This window comes from Dendrobates tinctorius, unplaced genomic scaffold, assembly GCF_039654945.1.
Source record: "Dendrobates tinctorius isolate UK_male_01 unplaced genomic scaffold, ASM3965494v1 ptg000045l, whole genome shotgun sequence".
NCBI lineage: Eukaryota > Metazoa > Chordata > Amphibia > Anura > Dendrobatidae > Dendrobates > Dendrobates tinctorius.
In genome coordinates, this window is record NW_027361713.1 from 11763211 (window position 1) to 11789470 (window position 26260).

At 45.2% G+C, this 26260-nt stretch overlaps 1 protein-coding gene across 1 annotated transcript in view; it reads left to right on the top strand.

Annotated features, from left to right (window-relative positions):
- The window catches only part of SCUBE3 (signal peptide, CUB domain and EGF like domain containing 3), a 1051867-nt gene that overhangs the window by 376291 nt on the left and 649316 nt on the right, over positions 1-26260 (top strand). The window contains exons 14-15 of the mRNA XM_073575619.1: positions 25180-25293; positions 25468-25629. Of these exons, the coding sequence (XP_073431720.1) occupies positions 25180-25293; positions 25468-25629 (276 nt within the window). The remainder of the gene's footprint in view (positions 1-25179; positions 25294-25467; positions 25630-26260) is intronic.

Genomic DNA, 26260 nt, shown 5'->3' on the forward strand with positions numbered 1-26260 from the left:
TGCCCAGCCACTGCTAGATGATTCTGCTGGTACATTGACCCAGACCACTACATTCCCCTCACACTCTACACAGCCAGAATGTGACCCTGAGGAAACTCAGGTTCCCCTTCCCGCATACTATACCACCTTACAAGGTGACAAAGAGGAAGGTGCAGATGAAAGTGCAGGTTCCTTGAGCAGGTGTGGGGGGCACACTCATGGGCGACGGCACTGGCACAGGGCCCCTCATAGTACGCAAAAGTGTCTCTGCCGGTGAGAGGGGGAGGGGTGTGGGAGGGGGAGGGCCCACCCGCCGTCAAACACACCGCCACACACCGCCGTACTATGAGGGGCCCTGTGCCAGTGCCGTCGCCAACGAGTGGGCCCCCCTGCTTGCTCCAGATCACAGCACTTGCAAAGTTGAAATACTTACCTCTCCCTGCTCCACTGCCATGATGTCTTCCGCGTATTCTGACAGTGATATTCTGATCAGAGAGCGCAATAACATCACGTCTGTACGCCCTCTGCCTAAACAGCCAAGTGCAGTGAGATCGAATATGGGGACGACGAGGAGTCCAGACTAGTACAGGGATTCCCTAGCGAGGAGACTTATTTAATTGTTTTCAATGTTGGGACAGCAATTTTTGGGGAGCACTATACTCTGGAGAATGATATATGGAGCCCACCATACACTGGAGCATTCCAAAGGTGGACATCAGACACTGGAGCAGCATTTACAGGGCCCATTATACACTGGCGCATTAGAAATGGGGCCATTATATATGGAGCATTATTTGGGCCCATAACACAGTGGAGCTTCATCCATGGGGACCAACATATACTGTAGCGTTATGTTGCGCTCATCATATACTGTTTCAAACATTATATGGGACCAATGATTCTGTATAGAAAAATATATGGGCCTCATTACTCTGTATAGCGCACTATGCGGTGCCCATAATACTGTATGGAGTAATATACTGCCCGTTTTTGGAGCTATTGGAGAATTTAAAATCGATATCAGTCATGAGATGTAAAAAGTGAAGTATTTTTCATTGTACTATACCGCTATTTCTCTACCGTCTCGGAGCATCATGAGTTGTGGTATGTGTTAAAGGGGCGCTCTTTGGCCCAGGGCACATAAAAACCTGGAGCCAGCCCTACCCCTCCACAACTTTAGCCAAATAAACACCAGTTTTCAGTGCGTAACTATTATTATGAAGTAAATTAAGGTTGACAAGCTTCAGTAATAAAAATTGATGTTTTGCCATTCAAATGGGCACTGTAGGTGTGTTTAATGTCCTCCACTCCCTGACGACTTTGCTTCCCCGTTGACTTGCATTGGGTTTCGTGTTTCAGTCGGCCTTTGACTTTTCACGATAATCGGCCGATTTCGTTCGACCCGACTTTTGAGAAAGTCGGGTTTCAGGAAACCCGACTCGACCCGAAAAAAGGCAAAGTCGCTCATCTCTAGTGATGAGGCATTAAATAAATACAGAAAATTAAATAAATTCTGTATAAAGCAAATCAAGTCAGCAAAGATTGAGACAGAGAGACTCATTGCCAGAGAAAGTAAAAATAATCCCAAAATATTCTTTAACTACATAAATAGTAAGAAGCTAAAAAATGATAGTGTTGGCCCCCTTAAAAATAGTCTGGGTGAAATGGTGGATGAGGATGAGGAAAAAGCCAATATGCTAAATGACTTTTTTTCAACAGTATTTACACAAGAAAATCCCATGACGGATAACATGATCAGGGATAAAAATTCTCTATTAAATGTCACCTGCTTAACCCAGCAGGAAGTACGGAGGCATCTAAAAATCACTAAAATTGACAAATCTCCGGGCCCGGATGGGATACACTCCCGAGTACTGCAGGAATTAAAGAGGTTGTCCGGGCTTTTCACATAATCTCAGTGCATATCTGGGCTGCAAAATGCTGACAATAAGTAATTTACCTTCTGTGGCCAGTTTGCAGGGTTTCCAAGATATCATCTCTTGCTTCTAAGAAAAACGTCCAAGGGGGGGTGTTCTGGCATTGAAATGAGAACTGGTCGTTTCCTCCTACTCTACTAAAAACATGCCCTCTATAGCAACAACCCCACCCTCCATAGCAACAGGCCCTCCCCAACCACATGAACAAGTCTATCCCTCCTCACATAGTAACAAATCCTCCCCCTCTAACAGCCTCAGTGCAGAGAGCAGAACCACCCAGCTGCTCCTCCCCCAGACACACACTGAACAGTGATCTATGGAAAGTGAATCTATTGAGGAGGAAATGACCAGTTCTCATTTCAATGCCAGAACACACCCCCCTGGACATTTTTCTTAGAAGCAAGAGATGATATCTTGGAAACCCTGCAAACTGGCCACAGAACGCAAATTACTTATTGTCAACATTCTGCAGCCCAGATATGCACTGAGATTATGTGAAAAGCCTGGACAACCCCTTTAAGCACAGTGATAGATAGACCATTATTTTTAATCTTTAAAGATTCCATAATTACAGGGTCTGTACCACAGGACTGGCATATAGCAAATGTGGTGCCAATATTCAAAAAGGGGACAAAAACTAAACTTGGAAATTATAGGCCAGTAAGTTTAACCTCAACTGTGGGTAAAATCCTGGAGGGTTTTCTAAGAGATACTATACTGGAGTATCTGGAGAAGAATAACCCCATGACCCAATATCAACATGGGTTTACAAGGGACCGTTCCTGTCAGACTAATCTGATAAGCTTTTATGAAGAGGTAAGTTCCGGTCTGAACCAAGGGAATGCAGTGGAAGTAGTGTACATGGACTTTTCAAAAGCTTTTGATATGGTGCCACACAAAAGGTTGATACATAAAATGAGAACAATGGGGATAGGGGAAAATATGTGTAGGTGAGTTAAGAGCTGGCTCAGGGATAGGAAACAAAGGGTGGTTATTAATGGAGCACACTTGGACTGGGTCACGGTTAGCAGTGGGGTACCACAGGGGTCAGTTTTGGGCCCGCTTCTTTTTAACATATTTATTAATGACCTTGCAGGGGGCATAGAGAATAGAATTTCAATATTTGCAGATGACACTAAACTCTGCAGGGTAATCAATACAGAGGAGGACAATTTTATATTACAGGAGGATTTATGTAAACAGAAGCTTGGGCTGATAAATGGCAATTGAGCTTTAATGGGGATAAATGTAAGGTCATGTACTTGGGTAGAACGAACAAGATGTATAATTATGTGCTTAATTGTAAAACACTGGGCAAAACTGTCACTAAAAAAGACCTGGGTGTATGAGTGGACGACAAACTCACATTTATTGGCCAGTGTCAGGCAGCTGCTGCAAAGGCAAATAAAATAATGGGATGCATTAAAAGAGGCATAGATGCTCATGAGGAGAACATAATTTTACCTCTATATAAGTCACTAGTGCGACCACACTTAGAATACTGTGTACAGTTCTGGTCTATAAGAAAGACTTAGCTGAACTGGAGCGGGTGCAGAGAAGAGCGACCAAGGTTATTAGGGAACCTGCAATACCAAGACAGGTTATTACACTTGGGGTTATTTAGTTTGGAAAATCGAAGGCTTAGGGGTGATCTTATTACAATGTATAAATATATGCGGGGACAATACCAAGACCTTTCTAATGATCTTTTTACTCTTAGACCTGTGACTGGGACAAGGGGGCATCCTCTACGTCTGGAGGAAAGAAGGTTTAAGCACACTCACAGACACGGATTCTTTACTTAAAGAGCAGTGAAACTATGGAACTCTCTGCCATATGATGTTGTAATGAGTGATTCCCTAATAAAATTTAAGAAGAGACTGGATGCCTTTCTTGAAAAGTATAATATTACAGGGTATATACACTAGTTTCCTTAATATTGCGTTGATCCAGGGAGCTAGTCTGATTGCCGTATGTGGAGTCGGGAAGGAATTTTTTTCCCCAATGTGAAGCTTACTGTTTGCCACATGGGTTTTTTTTGCCTTCCTCTGGATCAACATGTTAGGGCAAGTTAGGATAGGATATGGGTTGAACTAGATGGACTTAAAGTCTTCCTTCAACCTTAATAACTATGTTACAATGTTACTATGAGTACAATTATATAATGAAAGCTCACCATGAGAGTCGCATAGGTGTAGACATTGTTGGATAAGCTAATTGCTTTTGTCTATGGGACTCCATAGGCGGGGTGATCATAGCATTAATTATTTATGAGACGGTATTGTAAATTCTCTTAATTCAGTACTAAGGCATTAGATTAGCCCACCACATAAAGATTATGAAGGACTTGTATCATATCAAATAAGGAAATGGTTGCACTCAATTGCGTCAAGGCATATCAAATATGAAATATGTGAAATGCAAATAGCATAATGGCTTTTGTAATCTAGAAAAAACATATGAGATACTTAGCACAAAATTTGGCCAAAAGATGTGAGCCCATTCACCAACGACAAGGTGATCTCATTGAACGGATCCCTATTCTAGCTGCCTAGTGAGAACTAACCTCTGGCTAATAACATGATTAGTTCTTGATGTGCCATCAGTTTTTTCTGTCATTTGTACATTAGCTTTCTGACTGAGCACTCCGCCCTTCATCAAGCTGTGATTTTAATTACATCCAATCACATTTTGGTTCCTATCTTCCTATAAATATAGGCTTTACCATGTTATTAGCCAGAGGTTAATTCACACTAGGCAGTTAGAATAGGGACCCGTTCAATGAGATCACCTTGACGTTGGTGAATGGGCTCACATCTTTTGGCCAAATTTTGTGCTAAGTATCTCATGTTTTTTTCTAGATAACAAAAACCATTATGCTATTCGTATTTCACATATTTCATATTTGATATGCCTTGATGCAATTGAGTGCAACCATTTCCTTATTTGATATGTAAACTTGTATCATAATTATGACCTATGAGTGGATATATGTGGGGCTAGTTTGCTTTATTGAAACATAATCACACCACGGATGACATACTTATGAACTCTTTGTTTTCTTGGAATACTAAGCTGTGATAAGGTATTTTAAAGGTATTTGGGTGTGGCTACCAAGTTACATTACACAACAGCTACTGATAATATACATAATACTGTTCCTTCGAAGGAATAAGGCGGTATACCACAGGTTGCTATTTAATTTGCACATTTTGAACAAGCACTTTTTGGCACTGTTTGGCACTTTAATAGGTTTTTTAATTAATAGAATAAAGGTTAAGTTTTATATTTTACCAATCTGCTTTAAATAGATTTATATCGGGTTGTTATGCTTGGCTGCTGTCACACACTAAAAGACGCTTTTTATTGCAAAAACAAATTTTTGCACCACCGTATATTGAGAGCTATAATTTTTCCATATTTCAGCCGACAGAGTCAAGTGAGGGCTTGTTTTTGGCGGGTCGAGCTAACGTTTTTATTGGTACCATTTTCCGGAACATGAAATTTTTTGATTGCTTTCTAGTCTGATTTTTGTGAGACAAAATGATCAAACACCAGGAATTCAGGAATTGTTTTTTTGTTTTTTAATGCCGTTCTGTGTGTAGCAAAATTAATAAGGCAGGTTTATTCTTCGGGTCAGTACGATTACAGTGATACCGCATTTATATATTTTTTTTATATTTTACCACTTTTTCACAGTAAAAACAATTTTATAGAAAAAATTTTTGCATGGCTTTATTCTGAGAACTATAACTTTTTCATTTTTCCACTGTTGGAGCTATATGGCAGCTTATTTTTGCGGGACAAGATGACGTTTTCATTGCTACCATTTTTATTTTGACTTTTTGATTGCGTTTTCTTCTACTTTTTGTTTGGCGGCATGATGAAAAAGCAAAGATTTTTGCTCCATTTTTTTTTCGTTTTTTTACGGTGTGCACTGAAGAAGTTAACAGGTGTGACTGTTTTATAGGTTGGCTTCTTGCGGACGCGGCGATACCAAATATGTGTACTTTTTTGTTTTTACCTAACTATATGTATTTATTGGTTTAATATTTTTTCTTTTTTTAAAACATTTTTTTTTAACTTTTTTTTTACTTAGTCCCTGTATGAGACTTTAATTTTTATTTGCCTGATCACTGGTCTCAGACAATGAAATGCACATGATTGCATTATATGAGACCTGACAGTTTTACACAGGAAGACTGCAGAGATCAGTATGACGTAAACGGTGCCTCCCCGCGTCCCACCAATCCCATAATAACGAAACAACAAAAGGCCTGGATGGGTTGAACAGGTCGGTCACAGTTTATTATATTCTAGGCAGAGAGAGGCAAATACAAATTCGCAACGGACTCAGAGCCTAAAGCCCCCTGTCACTGACGGTGGGCAAGCAAGCAGATGAGAGGTTATGAAACTTTGCTCCCCCCCATACAACCGCTGTGACATTGAATACAACAAAAACCATGCAAGTAATGAAAACATCCTTTTTTTTTTAAAATAAACATTATATACAATAGCTGCACAGCACATTTGCGAATTCATAAGGGAGGGAGGGTAGGACAAAGCTTCGAATGGTCAGCCAGGAGAGGAAGAGGAAGACTCTGGCCCTAGCACGAGAATTTAACCCCTGAGGGTGTGGCCGGACACCCCTTCCCCTTTCTCCCCGTTGGTCAGTGGGAGTCCTAGTATATGGCATCACCTGGGAAATAGTGGGAGGGGGGAAGCACTGCCCAAAGTTCTTTTCAAGCTTAAAATATATATGCTCTGCAGTCAGATGCACGTTCCCTATATGGTTCCGAGCTTACCAGACTACAGAGACCAGTATGACGTAAACGGTGCCTCCCCGCCTCCCACCAATCCCGTAATAATGAAACAAAAAAAGGCCTGGATGGGTTGAACAGGTCAGTCACAGTTTATTAAATTCTAAGCAGAGAGAGGCAAATACAAATTCGCAATGGACTCAGAGCCAAAAGCCCCCCATCCCTGACAGTGGGCAAGCAAGCAGATGAGAGGTTATGAATCTTTCCCCCCCCCCCATACTACCGCCACGGAGGATCATGTGTGTTAGCGTGGGTGGTCAAGAGCAGGAAGCTCCGGGAGTGGACCCTCTGGACCGTGGCACCGAGGGACCCCGGGCGAGCTGCCAGGTGGAACTGACCCCTATACAGGGACCGTTAGGAGCAGGCCCAGGGGTTCGAGTACCACGGTAGCCGGTACCGAGAGTGGCGGCTCCGGATGGACCGGAGTAAGACTGAGACTTGAGTAAGGCTACTTTCACACTAGCGTTTTTTTGCCCTGCGTTTGGAGCGCACATGAAACGCATGTCAAAAGCGCATGTAAACGCTGGTTAACGCGTTATTTTGTAGCATTATTGTGCGCACTACAACAAAAAATCGCAGCGTTCTTATGCATTTGTAAGCATTTTTCATGCGTTTGCATTTTTTGTGCGCAATAAACTGGAGAAAAAATCCTTAAAAATTCTTGCAACACACTCCACCAATGGGACACCAGTTGGTGTGTCTATGGAAATTCTTTATATAGACCCTGTTTACAGATGAATTCTTCACATTTGCTTGCATTTGACTTGAGAAACATGGATCTGCGCTGGAAGAGCTTTTACTTTGACTTGGATCTGGACATGAGGACGGCTCAGGCTTATGCCGTTACTTGCCATGAACAGAGGGAGAGAGAGAGGCAGCGAAGACGGCAGCAGCGGCGTATGTGGATACATCCCATTATTGAACTCCGGGAGAGCCGTGGAGCGTACCACACCCTCTTCAGCGAGCTACAGGCAAACCCGGAGAAATTTACGGATTATACCCAGATGACGCAAGAAACCTTTCACTATTTGCATGGTCGGGTAAAAGAAGTCATCCGGAGACAGGACACGTAGCTCCGGCGTGCGATTACACCTGAGGAACGGCTCCTGGTCACATTAAGGTACGTAGTTTTGGTAAACCAATGTCTGCTGAATTTTCTTGCTTGTGACATGTACTCTTCCAAATCTGGCAGAATTACAGTTCTGCCATGTCGGTAACTACAAGCTGCGGTAATTGTTGGATGGCAAGTATTGAAAAAAAGGCTGCAGAATTTTTTTATTTTTTTTTTTTAATGTAAGGTGTGTAAAAAAAAAAATACGTGTACAAAAATTATTAATTATTGTTTTCTTTGTGTCACAGATTCCTGGCTACTGGAGAGACCCTGTCGTCACTGCATTTCCAGTACCGGATTGGAATCTCCACGTTGTCTGGAATTGTAGCGGACACCTGCCGGGCTCTCTGGAACGTTCTCTGTCCCGAATTCATGCCCATGCCAACCGCAGAAAAGTGGTTGGAAATCGCTGAAAGATTCTGGACTGTCTGCAATTTCCCTAACTGTTTGGGAGCGGTGGATGGGAGACACATCAGGATTATCAAGCCCAAAAGAACAGGCCCTGAGTTCTTTAACTACAAAAAGTACTTTTCTACTGTACTGATGGCCATTGCGGATGCAGACTGTACGTTTATTGCAGTGGACATTGGGGCATTTGGCCATGGTAATGATTCCCAGGCTTTTAAGACATCGGACATGGGCAGGAGGTTGTATGGCAGCAACTTCAATTTCCCCATGCCACGGCCTCTTCCCAACACCGAAGGTCCGCCACAGCCATTTGTACTGGTTGGTGATGAAGCGTTCCAGATGTGCCAACACCTCCTCAAACGCTACTCCAGCCGGGACTTGGACCTCTAAAAAAGAATTTTCAATTACAGGCTCATCCGGGCCAGGAGAACAGTAGTGTGCCTTCGGTATACTTGTATCTAGATGGCGCATTCTTGGCACAGCTATTAATCTGAAACTGGAAACAGTGGATGAGGTGGTCAAGGCCTGTGTTGTTCTACATAACTTTGTACTTTCTCGAGAGCACCCGAACTTTGATCTTGATGATGTGGATCCTAATCCATTGCCAGAATTTACTCAGCACCCTCTCAGGTCATCTGTTGAAGTTGGGCAAATGAGGGAGCAATTTGCAGCATACTTCAACTCAGATGTAGGACGGGTGGAGTGGCAAGAGCAAATGGTTTAAATAAATTTTCTTGCATGTTGTTCCTATTAATAAAAAAAAATAAGTTTTGATACCTGAACTGAATGCATTTTTTTTTTCACACTCCCAATACCATAACCAAGTAGACAGGTGTATCAGTGAATTTATGATGCTGTGTTTTGTTCATCATGAATTCACTTATACTCCTGAGTTGGTGAATATATAGATTATGTGGTTATTTACAAGGTATATCTATAGTTCCTTGCATTATTTTAAATGCGAACAATAGATATACCTTGCACTCAACACCATCCTCTATAGCAATGGTTGTGAAATGTTACTCCTAAATGTCAACCAACATATCATGTTTAAATTTTTTTTTAAACTCAAATGTAATTACTAAAAACATGTTATGTTGGTTAGGTTTGAACACTGTAGTTAGGGAAATCGACTCTATTTAGTTTGCCATACACCAGATATCTCGATTACTGACGTGTCTTGTGTCTGTCTTGGAGATATGTTTTGTAAATGAAACCAATCTACATCTTCACCAACTCCACAAGGTTCAACAACAGATCATGTTGTAATGAAATCCATAGCTCTGTAGCTAAAACGGTTTCACAAGAGCACCAAAAAAGAGGATCCCATACAACATGATCTTTTGTTGGACCTTGAGGACTGGAGTTGGGGAACCCTGCTGGATCCACTCTGTGCAATATTCCTAGAATGTAGAGACTGTTCAGGAAAAGGAAAGTCATGTAGATTATACCAATATGACTTTTCTTTTCCACAGCAGTCTCTGCATTCTTGTAATATTGCACAGTGGATCGAGCAGGGTTCCCCAACTCCACTCCACAAGGGCCACCAACAGATCATGTTGTACTGGAATCCATAGCTCATTTGCTAAAAATGTTTCAAACAGAGGATTCCATACAACATGATCTTTTGTTGGACCTTGAGGACTGGAGTTGGGGAACCCTGCTGGATCCACTCTGTGCAATATTCCTAGAATGTAGAGACTGTTCTGGAAAAGAAAAGTCATGTAGATTTGGTTTGTTGACAACACATATCTCCAAGACTGACACAAGAAACAAGTCTCACACAAGAAACAGTAATGGAGATATATGTTTTTTAAAACACCCTGAGTGTATGGCGCAGTGTGTGTACGGCGCAGTGTGTGTAGTCGGCGATAGACACAGTAAACCAATACCAATTTTTTGAAAGCACAAGTGCACATTTATTTAGAAACAAAAAAAAAAATTTTTTTTATTAGGAATGACATTTGGGGGAAGATTGGGATACTCTGGGTGTGTGGAGAGACGAGGAACAACTGGAGGTAGAGGAAGGGGTTCAAGGAAACGGGTGACAAAAGTACTCGGGGAAGGGAGCTCTGGAATAGACATTGAGGCAGGTTGAGACACATTAGGAGGAGACGGTGGATGGACAAACAAGGTTTTTGTTTTCTTCTTCTTTTTTGGCACAGGCATATCCGGCCCCAACCTACTTGCAGCCTGTGACCGCCTTTCTTTTGTAGAACGCCTGGTGACGGTGGACTATGGCGTTGCCCTGTAAAATAGGGAATGCGGATCACCCCTTTGCTGCTCTGTGGTGGCGGTGCTGCTCAAAGTGGCAGTGGTGGTGCTCCTAGAAGGGGAGCATGTAGAGTCGGTGCTACGGGAAGGAGTCTGCGTCTCAGGTATCTCTGCCAAAGTTCTTGTGGGACTACGAGGAGGAGTGGTGGTGGTGCTCTGAAGATGAGGAGTGCTGGGGGTGCTCCTTTGATGAGGAGTGCTGGCGGTGCTCCTTTGATGAGGAGTGCTGGCGGTGGTACGTTGCTGAGGAGTGCTGGCAGTGGTACGTTGCTGAGGAGTGCTGGTGGTGGTACGTTGCGGAGAAGTGCTGGCGGTGCTCTGTTGCTGAGGATTGCTGGTGGTGCTCCATTGTTGTTGACTGCTGGTGTCGGTGGCCCAAGCAGGTTCTGTGGAGGTTTGGCTCCAAGCTGGTGGTGCTGTGGCGGTGCTCCATACAGGAGCAGCGCTTGCCATAGAGGTGGTGGCGGAGGAATGTCCAGCAGCACTCAGACTTGAAGTGGTGTCGTGATGACCAGCTTCGCTGGGAATGCAGGTGGACATGCAGTGGTATGCAGTAGAAGTCGGTAGTGTGGTTAAGCGAGTCAGCGGTGGAACTGTTGGAAAGGACACCACTGACTGCTGAACATACCGATTCTGCTGCATAGCCTGCAAGTAAGCAGTGTTGCAGGCCTGTAACACACTCAGCTGTTGCTCAGGACTAAGGTGTTCCGCCATGCCCTGTTCAATTTTACTGAAAAAATGTTGCGCTGGTCTGTTGAGGTCGGCCTCCAGACGGTCAAGGCGTTGGTCGACAGAGTGGAAGCGGTGTTCCATGTTGTTAAAACCACGTTCCATGTGGTTAAAACCACGCTCCATCAGTGCACAACCGCTTTCCGTTCTGGCGGCCAGCGCCTTGAGGCTGGCCTTAAAGGCCTCGCTCAAGTGCATGAACTCGGGCAGGACATTCCTGTCCAAGGCGCTCTGCCGCTGGCGGGTAGTGCCCACATAACCAGTGACAGAGACCTGGGACAGGGGACACCTGATGGACCAGCTTCCTGGACACCAGCTGTCTGTGTTGCTGACCTGCAAGATGCTTCCTGGCTGTCGGATGGCTGGGACGGGTCTGAGGTCGATCGATGAAGAACCGCTCCCGGGACAGGTTGCAGGGTACTGCTCCAAGTGCTGTGGAAAGAAATGGAAAACATTATTATCATGCATTTACAAGAAGCATCAGCTGTGGAATAGAAAAGCACATAGTAATAACAAACCAAAAAAAAAAAAACTTACGATCTGCTGGCAAGGACCGGTCTCAGGAAAGCCAACTCGCGATGGTAGCGGTACTTTCTTCTGCGCCTTGCCGCAGAACCACTCCGAACCTGTCCCTCAGCACGAACATCAGCGTTGCAGCGGTCCTTCATCGAGCGCCAGCGTGTGCGGATTTTTTTCACTGTGAGTAAAAAAAAGGAAAAAAAAAACAATAATCAATGCTGCAGCTACACTAAAAATATAGACTCAATGCAGTCACTGTTGAGACGGAGGACACTGTTATATTTCCTGCTACAACATATGTATCAGCCAAAACAACAGTATCATCAGAAACAAGAGTGAAAACAGGATTAAGATAGCAGTTGAAAAATCAATCAGTTTTCAACAAGGCGTTGGTGCTTTTCATGCAAGAATATATCTTGCCAAAAAAGCACCAACACCGTCAGGTCCAATAATCAATGCAGCAGTTCAATACACAAATCAAGCACAGTTCTCAACAAGGCGTTGGTGCTTTTCATGCAAGAATATATCTTGCCAAAAAAGCACCAACACCGTCAGGTCCAATAATCAATTCAGCAGTTCAATACACAAATCAAGCACAGCTCTCAACAAGGCGTTGGTGCTTTTCATGCAAGAATATATCTTGCCAAAAAAGAACCACCACCGTCAGGTCCAATAATCAATGCAGCAGTTCAATACACAAATCAAGCACAGTTCTCCACAAGGCGTTGGTGCTTTTCATGCAAGAATATATCTTGCCAAAAAAGCACCACCACCGTCAGGTCCAATAATCAATGCAGCAGTTCAATACACACATCAAGCACAGTTCTCAACAAGGCGTTGGTGCTTTTCATGCAAGAATATATCTTGCCAAAAAAGCACCAACACCGTCAGGTCCAATAATCAATGCAGCAGTTCAATACACACATCAAGCACAGTTCTCAACAGGGCGTTGGTGCTTTTCATGCAAGAATATATCTTGCAAAAAAAGCACCACCACCGTCAGGTCCAATAATCAATGCAGCAGTTCAATACACACATCAAGCACAGTTCTCAACAAGGCGTTGGTGCTTTTCATGCAAGAATATACTGTATCTTGCCAAAAAATCACCACCACCGTCAGTTCCAAAAAACAATGCAGCAGTTCAATACACACATCAATCACAGTTTTCCACCAGGCATTGGTGTGTTTAATGAAAGAATATATCTTGCAAAAAACACATCAGCACCATCAGGTCCAAAAATAAATGCAGTATCACAGAGCATCTTTATACTTACTGAAGCTGCAGTGGCGCTGTCCCAGCCATCCATCAGCGCTGCGGCCACCTCATTCCAGAGCTGCCGGGTCACCACTGTGTCTTTGTACTGCTGGTCACGGCTGTCCCACAACGGGATACGCTCCTCAACAAGGCGGATGAGGTGCTCGTTGTCGATGTACATGTCTTCGTCATCCCGCTGTGGAACCTAGAAAAAATATATAGAATGTTTAGAAGTTTGGTAAAGATACAAAAAGAAACAGAAAAGAAGCAAGAGAAATAAAGACAGAAAAAATAATTATATATATATATACTCACATTGCGTCTCCTCGCCACGACTTGACTACGCTGCTCCCGCTCAGAATCCTCAGACTGCTCAGGCTCAGACTGCTCCCGCTCAGACCGTTCCCGCACTCCATCTTAATTGCCCGTGTCCGATGTCTTTAAAGAAAGAACAAATTAAAAGACATTCCTAGAGGCAGCTATAAATACCAAAAGGCAGCAAGATTCTCACCTCACGATCAGCTTGGGCCAGTTCTTGCCGAGATGGCGAATAGACCGATCCGGAAGAAGACATGCTGAAAAGAAAAGAAAAAATACATTAGTACATTATAAAATTGTACAGGACACACAGACATTATGTTAAAGAATACTCACGTTTTGGCTGCTGAAGAAAGAATCCACAGTAGGAAAGCTCTTGGAGGTGCTTATCTGGTCTCTGCAAGACTGTATGTAGAGTAATTGTCTGACCCTGAAGACACCTTCTTTTATGTACACTCCTCCCAAACAATGTTGCTTGTTTAGGGGGAGTTCTAGACAAGTGTCTAGACATTGTTTACTCAAATTGCGTGCACGCACAAGGCGCTGACGCGCGCGGTGCAAAGCGCTCGTCAGCGACCACATAGACTGTAATGCTATTTTTGGGCGCACACTGAGCGCACAACGAGCGCACACGTGCGCGCGCGATTTTTTGAACAATGCCGCCGGAAAAAAAAAGCAACATGAAGCGTATGGCGCGTACGGCGCGTCTGGGCGCACACAGGTAATATGCGCAGCACACGCTAAACGCTGAAGAGCGCGTACATTCGCAAGACCCTGCGATCAACATGTTAAAGATAGAGGGACATTGCGCGTGCGCCCGATAGCGCACGATGCGCTGCGCGATCGAACGCTGGTGTGAAACCAGCCTAAGATGGCAGGAACACTGAAGGCAGGACTGGAGTAGGACGGCAGGAGCACTGGAGGCAGGACTGGAGTAGGACGGCAGGAACACTGGAGACAAGACTGGAGTAGGACGGCAGGAACACTGAAGACAGGACTGGAGTAGGACGGCAGGAACACTGTAGACATGATTAGAGTAGGACGGCAGGAACACTGGAGACAGGACTGGAGTAGGATGGCAGGAACACTGGAGACAGGACTGGAGTAGGACGGCAGGAACACAGGAGACAGAACTGCGGAAGAGATCAAGGAACACAGGTAGCAGGGCTGAGAAGCTGCTGCAGGGAGCAGCCGAGAACAGAACTGCAGGAGCAGAGTGCACACGATGAAGCACGGCCAGAGTGCTAGGAAACACAACGATCAGGCACCTCCCTCAGGGGGAAGCGGCCTGATATGGCCCCGTCTGGGCAGCCATTGGTCCAAAGGTGCTTCCGGGTCAGGGCACAGCTGGAGCATAAGAAGCAGGAAGGAGGCCGCGGCCTATGGCGCATGCGCATAGCATGCAGGGACGGCATCGGCTGCGGGCCCGTCTCAGGTGACCGCCGCGGCCATCGGGTGGAGAGAGGCTGCGGCGTGGGAGCGGAGGCTGACTGCGGCGTGGGAGCGGAGGCCGGGTGAGTATGGCGGAGCGGTGTAACTGTGTATAACCTACACAGGACTCCGACCCCCACACAACAAAATTAAGGCCTGTTCAATGCCATCCTGTATATTGGTTAAAAATATATCGAGCCCCGATATCTGTAAGATGAACGCCGTCTGGTCTCAGTAAATTTGATTTGTCTTTCTGAAGCTCGTGGTGGCTAACAACAATGCCATAGTTTTCTCTAATGAATTTTGCCATTTTTGTGTTTAACTTTCTCCTTGATTTGTCAATGGCTTTAGGATCTTTGGCTCCATGCCAGACCGATCGTGGTATTATGTCCGACCACACCACCACCATATCGGGGACTAAGCAGGCAAAACGCTGTTTATCCGTTGACATCAACGTGTAGAGCTCAGCACCTTTTTTCCTGGCTAAGTCATTTCCGCCGGCGTGCAATACCAATACCATCGGCCCTTTGGCCGTCTTAGAGATGTTGGCCATTTCGGGGAATATTTTCTGCCACCGCAGCCCTCTGATGCCTCTCCAGATGACCTCCAGTTCAGGGAAAACAAAATTTTTTCCTCCTGGGCATAGGCTCGCCCTTTTGTACGCCCAATAAACATTAGAATACCCTAGTACCCAAACTGAGGGCTTATGGCCACCTATGAGAGGCAAAATGTGTTAGAGCAGGTCTGGTCTTATATACCTTGCAAAACATACGGATTTCCAATGGCCTAATCTCTGTACTTCAACTTCCGATACGCTGGCCCTAGCTGCTTCGGTGGCCGCCCCTATTCTGAAGAAATGTGTACCGTATTCCTTTGGGTTAAAGCTGACTGCCTCTACACAATGTTTAAAGATTGTGTGAAACTAATATTTAGTAAGCGGGGACCCGTCGGTGTGTGAGAGAAAAAATCTACTGTCATGTCTTATAATCGTATAGCATCTCACTATTTTTACTGGGCATATGGGGCCGTCTGAAGCCTTGAGCAAGACCCACGTACCTCTACCGACGGGATCGCATTTGGATTTCCACACTCTAATGCGCAAAGCGTCGCTACAAATGATGACATCCTCGTTGATTAACCTACCTACTGATGCTGTCTTTGACCGCGGTACTAGTTCGCTAATGCTTAGCACCCCAAAGAATGTGATTGCAAATGCCGTAGATATTAGGGTCGACTCGTATTGTGACTTGCATACTGCCGCAGAGATTACGATAATAACGTGCAACAGACTTAAAGACACAGGGCGACGACATTCCTGACTAGGTTGAAGCCTTTTCCAGCCTTTAACGGCTTGCCTCATAAAAAAATATTTAGTTACGTCAGATGACAAATATCTTTGCGCTAAAGTACCCGACGCACTTCTACACCTGAGCCGATTCAAAAGTTCTACTAACACGTCGCATCTGGCCCGATTACATTTATCGACTGGTCTTCCTTTGATTAACAAGCACCATGCTTCCCATGCCTTACTGTAGACCTGCCAGGTAGCCAGTGTCACTGAGGCTTGGATCAAGGGCATTAGTGATTGGCCACAGTATCCCAGAGGGAGGAAGGATACTGTAGGCCCAGTGGCTGAGCGTTGGGGATGAACAATTTGACGGCCTGCCAATCAGAAGACAACAAAGAGTTAATAATCACATCCTCTACAATAGGCGTACCTCTGGCACGGCACCAGATGTTGTGTCTAAGGCCGGGGTCACACTAGCGATTAAATCGGACGAATGCAATGCGATAAAAAATCGCATTGCATTCGTCCCAGTGTTATTCTATGGGTTAGCTCACATCATGCGATTTTTTATCGGATCCGATCCTCGGACCGAGACAATCGCAGCACGCTGCGATTGTCACCGATTTTCGGATCGGATTCGACAATGCAAGTCTATGGGGGCGAGAAAAAATTAGATTGCAAACGGACTCGATGTGTGAGTTGCGGTAAAATCGCACCAAAAGCCGGCAATTTTTATTTTCAAATACAGTAAAATCACAGTGACCGGTTAAATAAAGAAACGAATTAATAGATCTAGACACACACATATATATATATATATATATTTTATACATGTCATAGAGACACATTTATATATATATTTCTAATTCATACAGTTCTTCATTGCAGAATAGCCGCTGAAACATTTGCCGGCTTTTGTATAATCATTCTCCTGCCCGACATGAAATGACACATGGTTTACATATAGTTAACCATTTCATTTCATGTTTTTTTTTTTATGTCTATCACTATTAATTATATGAGGGTTTGTGGGTAAAATTTTGGAGTTGTAGGTGTTCATATAAGGGGTTAATTCGTTGTATTAAATTGCTGGGACTCCCGCTGACGTCACTGAGGCTGCAGGGAGTCTCCGCAATTTAATACAACGAATTAACCCCTTAAATGAACCCCTACAACTCCAAAATTTTACCCACAAACCCTCATATAATTAATAGTGATAGACATAAAAAAAAAACATGAAATGAAATGGTTAACTATATGTAAACCATGTGTCATTTCATGTCGGGCAGAAGTATGATTATACAAAAGCCGGCAAATGTTTCAGCGGCTATTCTGCAATGAAGAACTGTATGAATTAGAAATATATATATAAATGTGTCTCTATGACATGTATAAAATATATATATATAAATATATATATATATTTAATGTGTCTAGATCTATTAATTCGTTAGTGTCCGGAAACCTGTCATTGGGCTCCATTATATGTCCATTTAGCTATCCTGCGAGAAAATCTCGCCAGATGGATGTCAAAAGGATCCTAACATGCGATTAAAATCGCATCGATGAAGAAAAATCGCATCAAAAACGGATCACTGGTTAAGATACCTTAAAATCGGACCTTTTTTTATCGTTGTGTGTGACTCCAGCCTAAGGCATAATAACGCTAAGCGGCGCAGCAGCACGAGAACAGGAGGGGAGGAAAGAGACATGCTGTTCAAACTTTTTGCGGTTCCTTGATGTTTGGTTACAAATCTGATGTTAGTGTTTTCCAATTGGGCACCCCAAAGCTCAACGGCTGTTACTATTGAAAAAATTTCAAACAGTGCTGGGTTGCGGACCCAGGTGGATGTGGTCCATAAGTCTGGCCAGCTGCTTTTGCACCATTGGTCTTTGTAGATTGCGACAAAGCCATTATTGAAATCTCCACCAACCCCTAGACCTAAGTCCTTGCTCGGAGTTTCCTGCGCCATGACGCATGTATGTCCATTGTAGGAATCTAAGAATGACTTCCAGACTAGCAAATCTGCCTTCATGGATCTATCTGTTGGGTCTAATTCTATGGCCCGGCTTGGTAATGCCTTTTGTTGACCATGATAAGCGGTGTGAGAAAGCTCTGCCCACTGGCATAACGCGACAAGCAAAATTGAGCAAACCTAGCAGAGACTACATCTGCTGTAGGGTGACTTTTTAAGCTTCGATGAAAAATTCAACCGATTGCCGAGTTTTTTGTAATTTATCTGCCGGTAAATGAAAAACCATTTTGTTGGTATCGATTTCAATGCCGAGGAAAGGGAGCACGTTGAATGGACCAATTGTTTTTTCGGGTGAAAGTGGTAGTCCGAGGAGCCGAGCTATAAATTTAAATTTTTAGAGGAGGTAGAAACAGAGTTTAGAGTCCCTTGGCCCGACGAACAAAAAGTCGTCTAGGTAGGGAATTGTTGAATTGCTGCCTGTTTCGTGCCGCACTACCCAGTTTAGGAAGGTACTGAAAAGCTCAAAATAGTGGCATGAGATAGAGCAGCCCATTGGTAGGCACATGTCGAAATAAAACAGCTGGTCCACCTTACAGCCTACCAAATGGAAGCATTCCGGGTGTACGGGCAAAAGGCGGAAAACCGACTATGTTGGATTTTGCTAGCATTGCACCGGGCCCCGCTGTGCGCTCGAGTTTGACCGCTCTGTCAAAAGACACATAGGTTATGGACGAGTCTTCTGGGGGTATTGCGTTGCTAACTGAACCACCTTTCGGGTTCTTTTTTGGGGACAATACCTAAAGGCGAGACTCTGAAATTTTTTAAATGCGGTGATGTAAATGGGCCAGCCATCCTGCCTAGTTCTACTTCTTTTTGGATTTATTGATATAAGATCTTTTGGAATTCGTGTGCAGATTTAAGATTTTTTGCCAATGTTGGTGTTTGATTTAGTTTGAAGGGAATAAAAAAAACCGTTGTATAACTGCTGGGCATCATCTTTATTAGAGTAAAGGCTTAGCCATGGGCCCAATGCGGCTATGCTCACCGGGGTTTTGCCTTGTAGGCACGCCGTTTGAAAGGCGGGTACACCTGGATGCAGGGTATTCACCTCCGCAAGCTGAGCAGTCGTGTCTATATCTACATGATGCCTGAAATCGGCAGTTTCCCTCATTACAGTATATAACATGCATGCCCCTTGTCTTCATACCGACCACAGAGTTCTGGGCTGTGGCTGTTGAGAAACTAGTGGCCGATGCTGAAAAGGGCGGATTTTTTTAGTCGTAGCCAGACATCTGTGGCTTTTACTCCCCATCCAAGATCTGGTTGCAGGGCTAGCCTCCTGGGAACTCCTCGTCATAACGCCTCCAAGCGATACCACTATGAGACTTATAGGAGTTGTTTATTAAATCCTGATAGATAAATAACTCCGAGCAGCGCTCAGGATGTTTTTGACCCATAATGCAGCCGAAAAGTGAAGGCCTGAAGCCAGTTGTTCATTGTATGCGCTATTTTTCCTCTTGACCATTCGCCAGTCCTCCTTTTCTTATCTACGGACTGCTGGTCTGACGATAGAAGTGACCATATATCTACTGTGGTGTGGTGACCACTGTATCCGCTAGGGGGCGCTGTGTGGGTGTCCCAGGACGAGCATAATGTATCCTAAGGTGGGTGGCCTTGGGATGAAGGCTTGATTATGTGCTGATCAGCAGAGCTGATCTTTTGTTCCAATGTATTAGGGAGAAGTCTTCAGGTGATTGATGAGACGGGTGGGATCAATCACCTACAAGTCCACCTAGGGGCGGGTGTCTAAAACGCCATAGTAAAGTATTGTATAAGTGGTTGAAGGACCTGTGATGAGGTCATAGCCATGTGATCCGGTGGGCATGGCTACGGACCATATAAGGTGGCCAGGGTAGGTCACATGAGTGAATGCTTGGTCCCGGTTGGTCCGTATGGAAGGTCTCATCTGGACTGACATGGCTGCCTTCCTGACAGCACGTAGAGAGGCTGTATATAATGGCTGTATATGTCTGATAGTTCCCTGGAGGGAATGAACGTCTGCACTGAGAAGTAGCTATGAGAAGGTAGCCCGAACAAGGGATGTAACTGTGATGTTAAAGAGCCTGTGTACCGGACATAGCAAAGCCTGTGTGACCACAGGATTAACAGAGGGGAGCTCTGTCATGGACGCTATGCTGATCTGATATGAACTTTATGTTGCTGTTGATGGTTTATGCTGCATAATAAACCGAATGAACTATGTTAATGTTTTATGAAAAACCCGTGCCAGACCTGGTTATTTGGCTGGAAAGCGAGTATCCCCAACCCAAATAACGAGAGCTACCTTACAGTATGTATTCGTTGTTTCAGATTTTCTGTTTTGTGTCTAGGTCTATGTGTGCACCTAGTGGACTGATTCCACAGAAAAACGTGTCCTTGTGTAGGCTAGCTGCTTGAGGTGTTGCTTTGTTAACGGCTGACCCAGTAGGGTGATCTAAGTGGCGAACTAGCGCCCTGATGGCAGATGCAAGATCGTTGTCTCCATTGGTGTGTGCAGAATTATGTGTATTTATTGTACGCAACTCGCCGCTGTCAGTCGCAGACGGAGTGTCCTGGGCACACGTGGCTCCGGACGATGGTGGATCTCCGGCAATGGTCAATGTGCTTGGTCAGTTTTGGCTGGTGGTACTGGGCGATAGTGATGTGTCTCCACAGCTGGCAGCCAAAGATGGGGCACGTGACAGCCTATGACTGTCGTGCGCCTGAGGCCGAGTGACAACCACTGGTGGCGGAACTCCTGTTCCTTTGAGGATGTCGCTCTGGCCAGATGCCCTGGGTGGTGTAGAGGCTTCCCTCCATCTGGTAGCCTGGGACGGAGAATGTGTGCGCCATCTTCTGTTGGATGTGCGTGACCACGTGTCGTGATTCTCGGATGTGTTGGACCGTTCAGATGTTGACGTGATCGCCACCTGGAGGACTGTGACCTGCGGCGATTCCTGTAATTACTGCGTCTATGCCTGTAACGAGAACAGCTACAGCCAGGGGGACATGGAGAATGGATTTGGGAATCCTCAGAGGATGAGGGTGAGGGTGTTACAGGCTGGCAGAATGCACCAAATAAATAAAGATGAAATAATATAAGGGGTGGCAAGGCTCGGAATTCCCGCTGTGCAGCTCCCAGAACCCGACGCCTAACAAAGGGTCTTTGGCGTGTAAGACCACAACCACCATGGATATGGAATGTGTTAGGGGTGGTAGGTTCTAGTAATCGGGGAACGTGGTTCTGGACCTGGCTATGGGCCAGATCCAGGAGAATATTGCACAGCAAAGGGGATGGCGTTCTATATGGCAACGATGCGGTGTGAGATGAGATTAAAGGGGTAAGTGTGCATTCGTTGCTACTGTAAGGTTGGGTCGCTGGGGGGGGTTGGTGGCATGAAGTGTATATTTTAAGTGGTTGTGTTAGTACGTGATTCTGAGACATTAATTATTTGCTGCAGAGCGCATTGAACGGTCGGGTTTGACCGGACAGCGCGCTCAGCAGCAGTATCGTACCTTATGACACCCGACCCTCCATCGTCCCGAGCAGGCGACTCAGCTTCGCCTGCCAGGGAGACACTGTGGGTCAGATGTGGGGCAACAGATTCTTGCCACCGGTGGGTGACTTTGGTGACACCTCTCCGGGGGCCCTGTTCCCGCGGCCTAGGAGCCATCTGGATTTCTGGTGCATTTGCATGCTGTGGAGCTCGTGCCTGACTGGTTTGATATTGCAGGACAGGCCGAGCTCCGTTTTGGTGCATGCTTTGTGGGGCTAGCCCAGGCCCAGCTGCGACGTTGATAGAGGTCGCAGAGGCCTGGGTGCAGGACATGAGGGGCTGAGGTCCTGGCTCCGCAATGCCGGGATAAATAGCATTCAGCATAGTAGGTCAGTCTGAGGCACCGATAGTTCTCGTCCGTGAACCGGAAGTGGGCGGGGTAAGACTGGAAGTGGGCGTGGCCAGGCCAGGGACTGGAGTGGATGAGGCGTGCGACCTGGCCCAGAGCCGCTGGCCGGTGAAAGGACCGCGGATGGCGGCGGCTGACCGGGCCAGTGGAGCGGCGGCACGGGCGTGGCAGCTTGGCAGCGCCAACCCACCACCCACGTGAAGGCGCTCCGGGGATTGGAGGACCGCGATGAGCGCCTGCCTGGCCACGCCGATGGAAGAGCAATCACGGGCCCGGAACGGGCAGCGGCCAACGGAGGGGCAGAGGAACAATCGGCCCTGTCAGCAGAAGGTGGGCACAGGGTAGCCTGCATGGGGGGTGAGGGGGGAGTCGGATGATCGACGGCACTGCCTGCAGAGCCGAGGGAGAGGCCAGGGGTCTGGGAGAGGAGGTCCGCGGCCTGTGTGGGGCAGAAGCATCGGGGGATACAGTGGAGGTCCGTGGAGAAGCCAGAGAGGGCACGGGGAGATAAGACATAGGGGAAAGGTCAGCCAGGGGAGGGAGAGGAAGACTCTGGCCCTAGCACGAGAATTTAACCCCTGAGGGTGTGTCCGGACAACCCTTCCCCTTTCTCCCCATTGGTCGGTGGACGTCCTAGTATATGGCATCACCTGGGAAATAGTGGGAGGGGGGAAGCACTGTCCAAAGTTCCTTTCTAGCTTAAAATATATATGCTCTGCAGTCAGATGCACGTTCCCTATATGGTGCTGTGCCTACCAGATCGCTTGTTAGTCTCAGCTGCAGGCTGAGTCTAACAAGCCACCGTAACTGGCAGACCTGGAAGTCATCACGTGACCTCCGGCTGCCGGGACAACATGTGATACCTCGTGATTTAATCAGATCTCATCGGGGGGCGTCGGAGAGGTGAGCAAAGCACCACTCTCACTCTGCTATCTTCTATATGCTGAGATTGCGGCATCTAGAAGATAGCAAAGGGTTAACATCATTGGGACCTGATATAATCAAGTCCAGATGATGTCACCTGTCAGAGCTACCACTCTGCACAGGAATCTCAGTGTTTGCAAGACCCTGGGGGTCCTGAGCGCTGCGAGATCACCAGCCGTTTATAAACGTTGGCACTGAACAGAGCCCAGCAAGCGCTGAGGTTTATCTACTGTGGACGGCCAGGAAGTGTTTAAACTATTGTTTTATTATAATTAATGAGCAAACCCGTGGATGTTCGGGTTTACCGGGTTTGTTCAGATATTTTAAAAAGACCGGTTCGGGACCTGAACGTGACCCTGGACACTGAACCCTATATAAGTCAATGAGGACCCGAACTTCAGTGCTGTAAAATAACTTTAAAATGGTCAAAGAAGGGGCCAGGGGCTGCAAAAGGCAGAAAAATGGGGGTAAGAGTAGGACAATTGCCCTTCAACATGTGTGGATAGGGAAATGACTTAGGCTGAGTGCAGACGGAGTTTTGAGCCCTGCGGATTTTTCCGTGCAGAATGGAAGAAAACCGCAGGTCAAATGACCTGCATTTTTCCTGCGGATTTCTTCCATTTTTCACGCGGTTTTCATGCGGTTTTCCCCCTGCGGATTTGGTAACAGGGGAGATAGAAAACCGCACAAAAGAAGTAACATGCTGCGGATTTTGTACCGCAGGAAAACCGCGCGGAAAAATCCGCAGAGTATGCACAGCGTTTTTTTTCATTTATTTTAAAGGTACTGTACATCACAATGCGGATATGCAACGTTTCTGTGCGGTAAAATCCGCTGCGGAAACGCTGCAAATCTGCATCGTGTGCACATGGCCTTAAAGGGGTTTTGTCACCATAGCAATCATAGGAAGTAAATGAATTAGATTAAAATTTTAACAGTGCCATCACAGAGGCTGAGGCTTGTTACCACGAGTCCATTAAAAAATTCACCAACAGAGCATGGGCCACAATACCACCTCAGCTCCAAAATTACAGCTCCAGTGGTGAGTGGTGATCTTGGATTGAGCTGGCAGTCAGTCGCAAGGCTTGCTACCAGTAGTCCAGGTAAAACTTTCACCCACGGAGCATGTTTTCACATTTCCCCCACAAAAGCTGATAAATTTCAACCACAGACCTTGTTTTCACTTTTCCCCCACAGAAGCTGACAAATTTCACCAACATAGCATGTTTTTCACATTTCCACAAAGAAGCTAATAACAAATTTCACACACAGGGCATATTTTCACATTTTCCCCACAGAATCTGCTAACAAATTTCACCCACAGAGCATGCTTTCACATTTCACCCAACAGAAGCTAATAACAAATTTTACCCACAGAGCATGCTTTCACATTTCACCCAACAGAAGCTAATAACAAATTTCACCCACAGAGCATGCTTTCACATTTCACCCAACAGAAGCTAATAACAAATTTCACCCACAGAGCATGCTTTCACATTTCACCCAACAGAAGCTAATAACAAATTTCACCCACAGAGCATATTTTCATATTTCAACAAAGAAGCTGATAAATTTCACCCATAGAGCATGTATTCACATTTACCCCACAGAAGCTGACAAATTTCACCTATAAAGCATGTATCCACATTTACCCCACAGAAGCTGATAAATTTCACCCACAGAGCATGTATTCACATTTACCTCAGAGAAGCTGATAACAAGTTTCACCCATAGAGCATGTTTCTGCACTTGCCTTAGAGAAGCTGATAACAAATTTCACCCACAGAGCATGTTTCTTTGATTTCCCCCACAGACGCTAATTAAAAATTTCACACCCAGAAATTGGGGCACAGTACCCCCACAGGTAGGGTTGCAGAGTACACACAGTGGCTTTTGCCACAGTATTCCCACAGGCGAGAGAGAACACATGGGTAATGGAGAATCAGGGTTGCATTACGAAGAGGCAGCCTGATAAATTTGTACCACATCCAAGGAAGGCAGCAGTCAAGCAAATTAACCACTTCTCAACTGAGTCAACAGTTGATTTTGTCAGACAAAATAGCCATTCATGACTATTTAGAGTCTGTGTAATGGAAATGTATAGTTAAATCCTGTAATGAGCATTAGGACTGACAAGAAATGTAGAGCAACAATTATTTTTTAGGCACACTACTCGTATAGACACGGCTGCAGAGTTAACGAAATCTAATCAAAAATACCATAAAGACATTATTTCAAGTTCTAAAGCTGTTTTTTTTTTATAGAGACAATGGCGCCACCCGTTAAACAGAAAGCTTCCTTCAAACTTAAGGATTCAAGATGTGGCCTGCGAGTGCGTGGAAGACCGGCAAGAGGGGAGGAAAACACAAAACATGGAAGTATGAAAAATGGAGAAGGAGAAAAGTGGTAGGAAGAGAGGGCGAAAAGTAATGGTGGGAAAAGTAGCAAGAATGAAAAGGAAGAGGAACGTTATGTCAGGGAGGGATGGAAACACAAAAAATAGGATTATATTTCTGCTTAGCACACACTTACAAAATCTGTCTTCTTCTCAGGTGCCCCTACACCATGTTCAGTCTGTCAGCTGACCTATATACATTTGAAGTGTGACTCTTCCTGGAAGACTAGGGGCCGCAGCTCACGATCAATGTTAAACAAGGAAGTAACAAGGATCTCACTAGAACTTGAAGCTGAAGTCAAGTTGGATGAAGCCACAGGTAAAAGTTGAAATTTGTTAAAGATGTGATACTAGTCTACTGCATATGGGAAAAATATAATATTTAAATAGTTATATTAATCTCTTTTTCATAGAAATATATAGAAAGTTTTGCCATAAATAAATGTTAAACACTAAGTATGTGTTAGATCACTAGCGTTTACAGTGGCTCACAAGTAGAGATGAGTGAATATTTCAATATTCGATTCGGATTACGTTTGTCAATTAATTCGGTGAATATTTGTCAGACATTACCGAACACCATTCACGTTAATGGATGGCAAAAACAAACGCATGCACAACACCTTAGAACGGCCCCAAATGCTGCCAAAACACATCAAATGAGGGACAGACACCAGGAAAGTGATCTCATTTTGCCCACAGTACAAATTGCAGCATGGAACTGCAGCAATCAGCCAGGCATGAGGTATCGGTGTCTGGGACAGCATTTACAGCTTTTCGATGAACATCACAGTAAGATGAGGTGGGCTACCATTTTCAGAAAAATTTAAGGATAATAACACGGGTAGTTGAGTGCAAGGAAGTAGAGACCTGACGGTCTTGGAGGCCTACTGCTACAGGTAACACTCATGAAGGATACCTAACCAGGAGTGTTCATATTTCCAAAAATT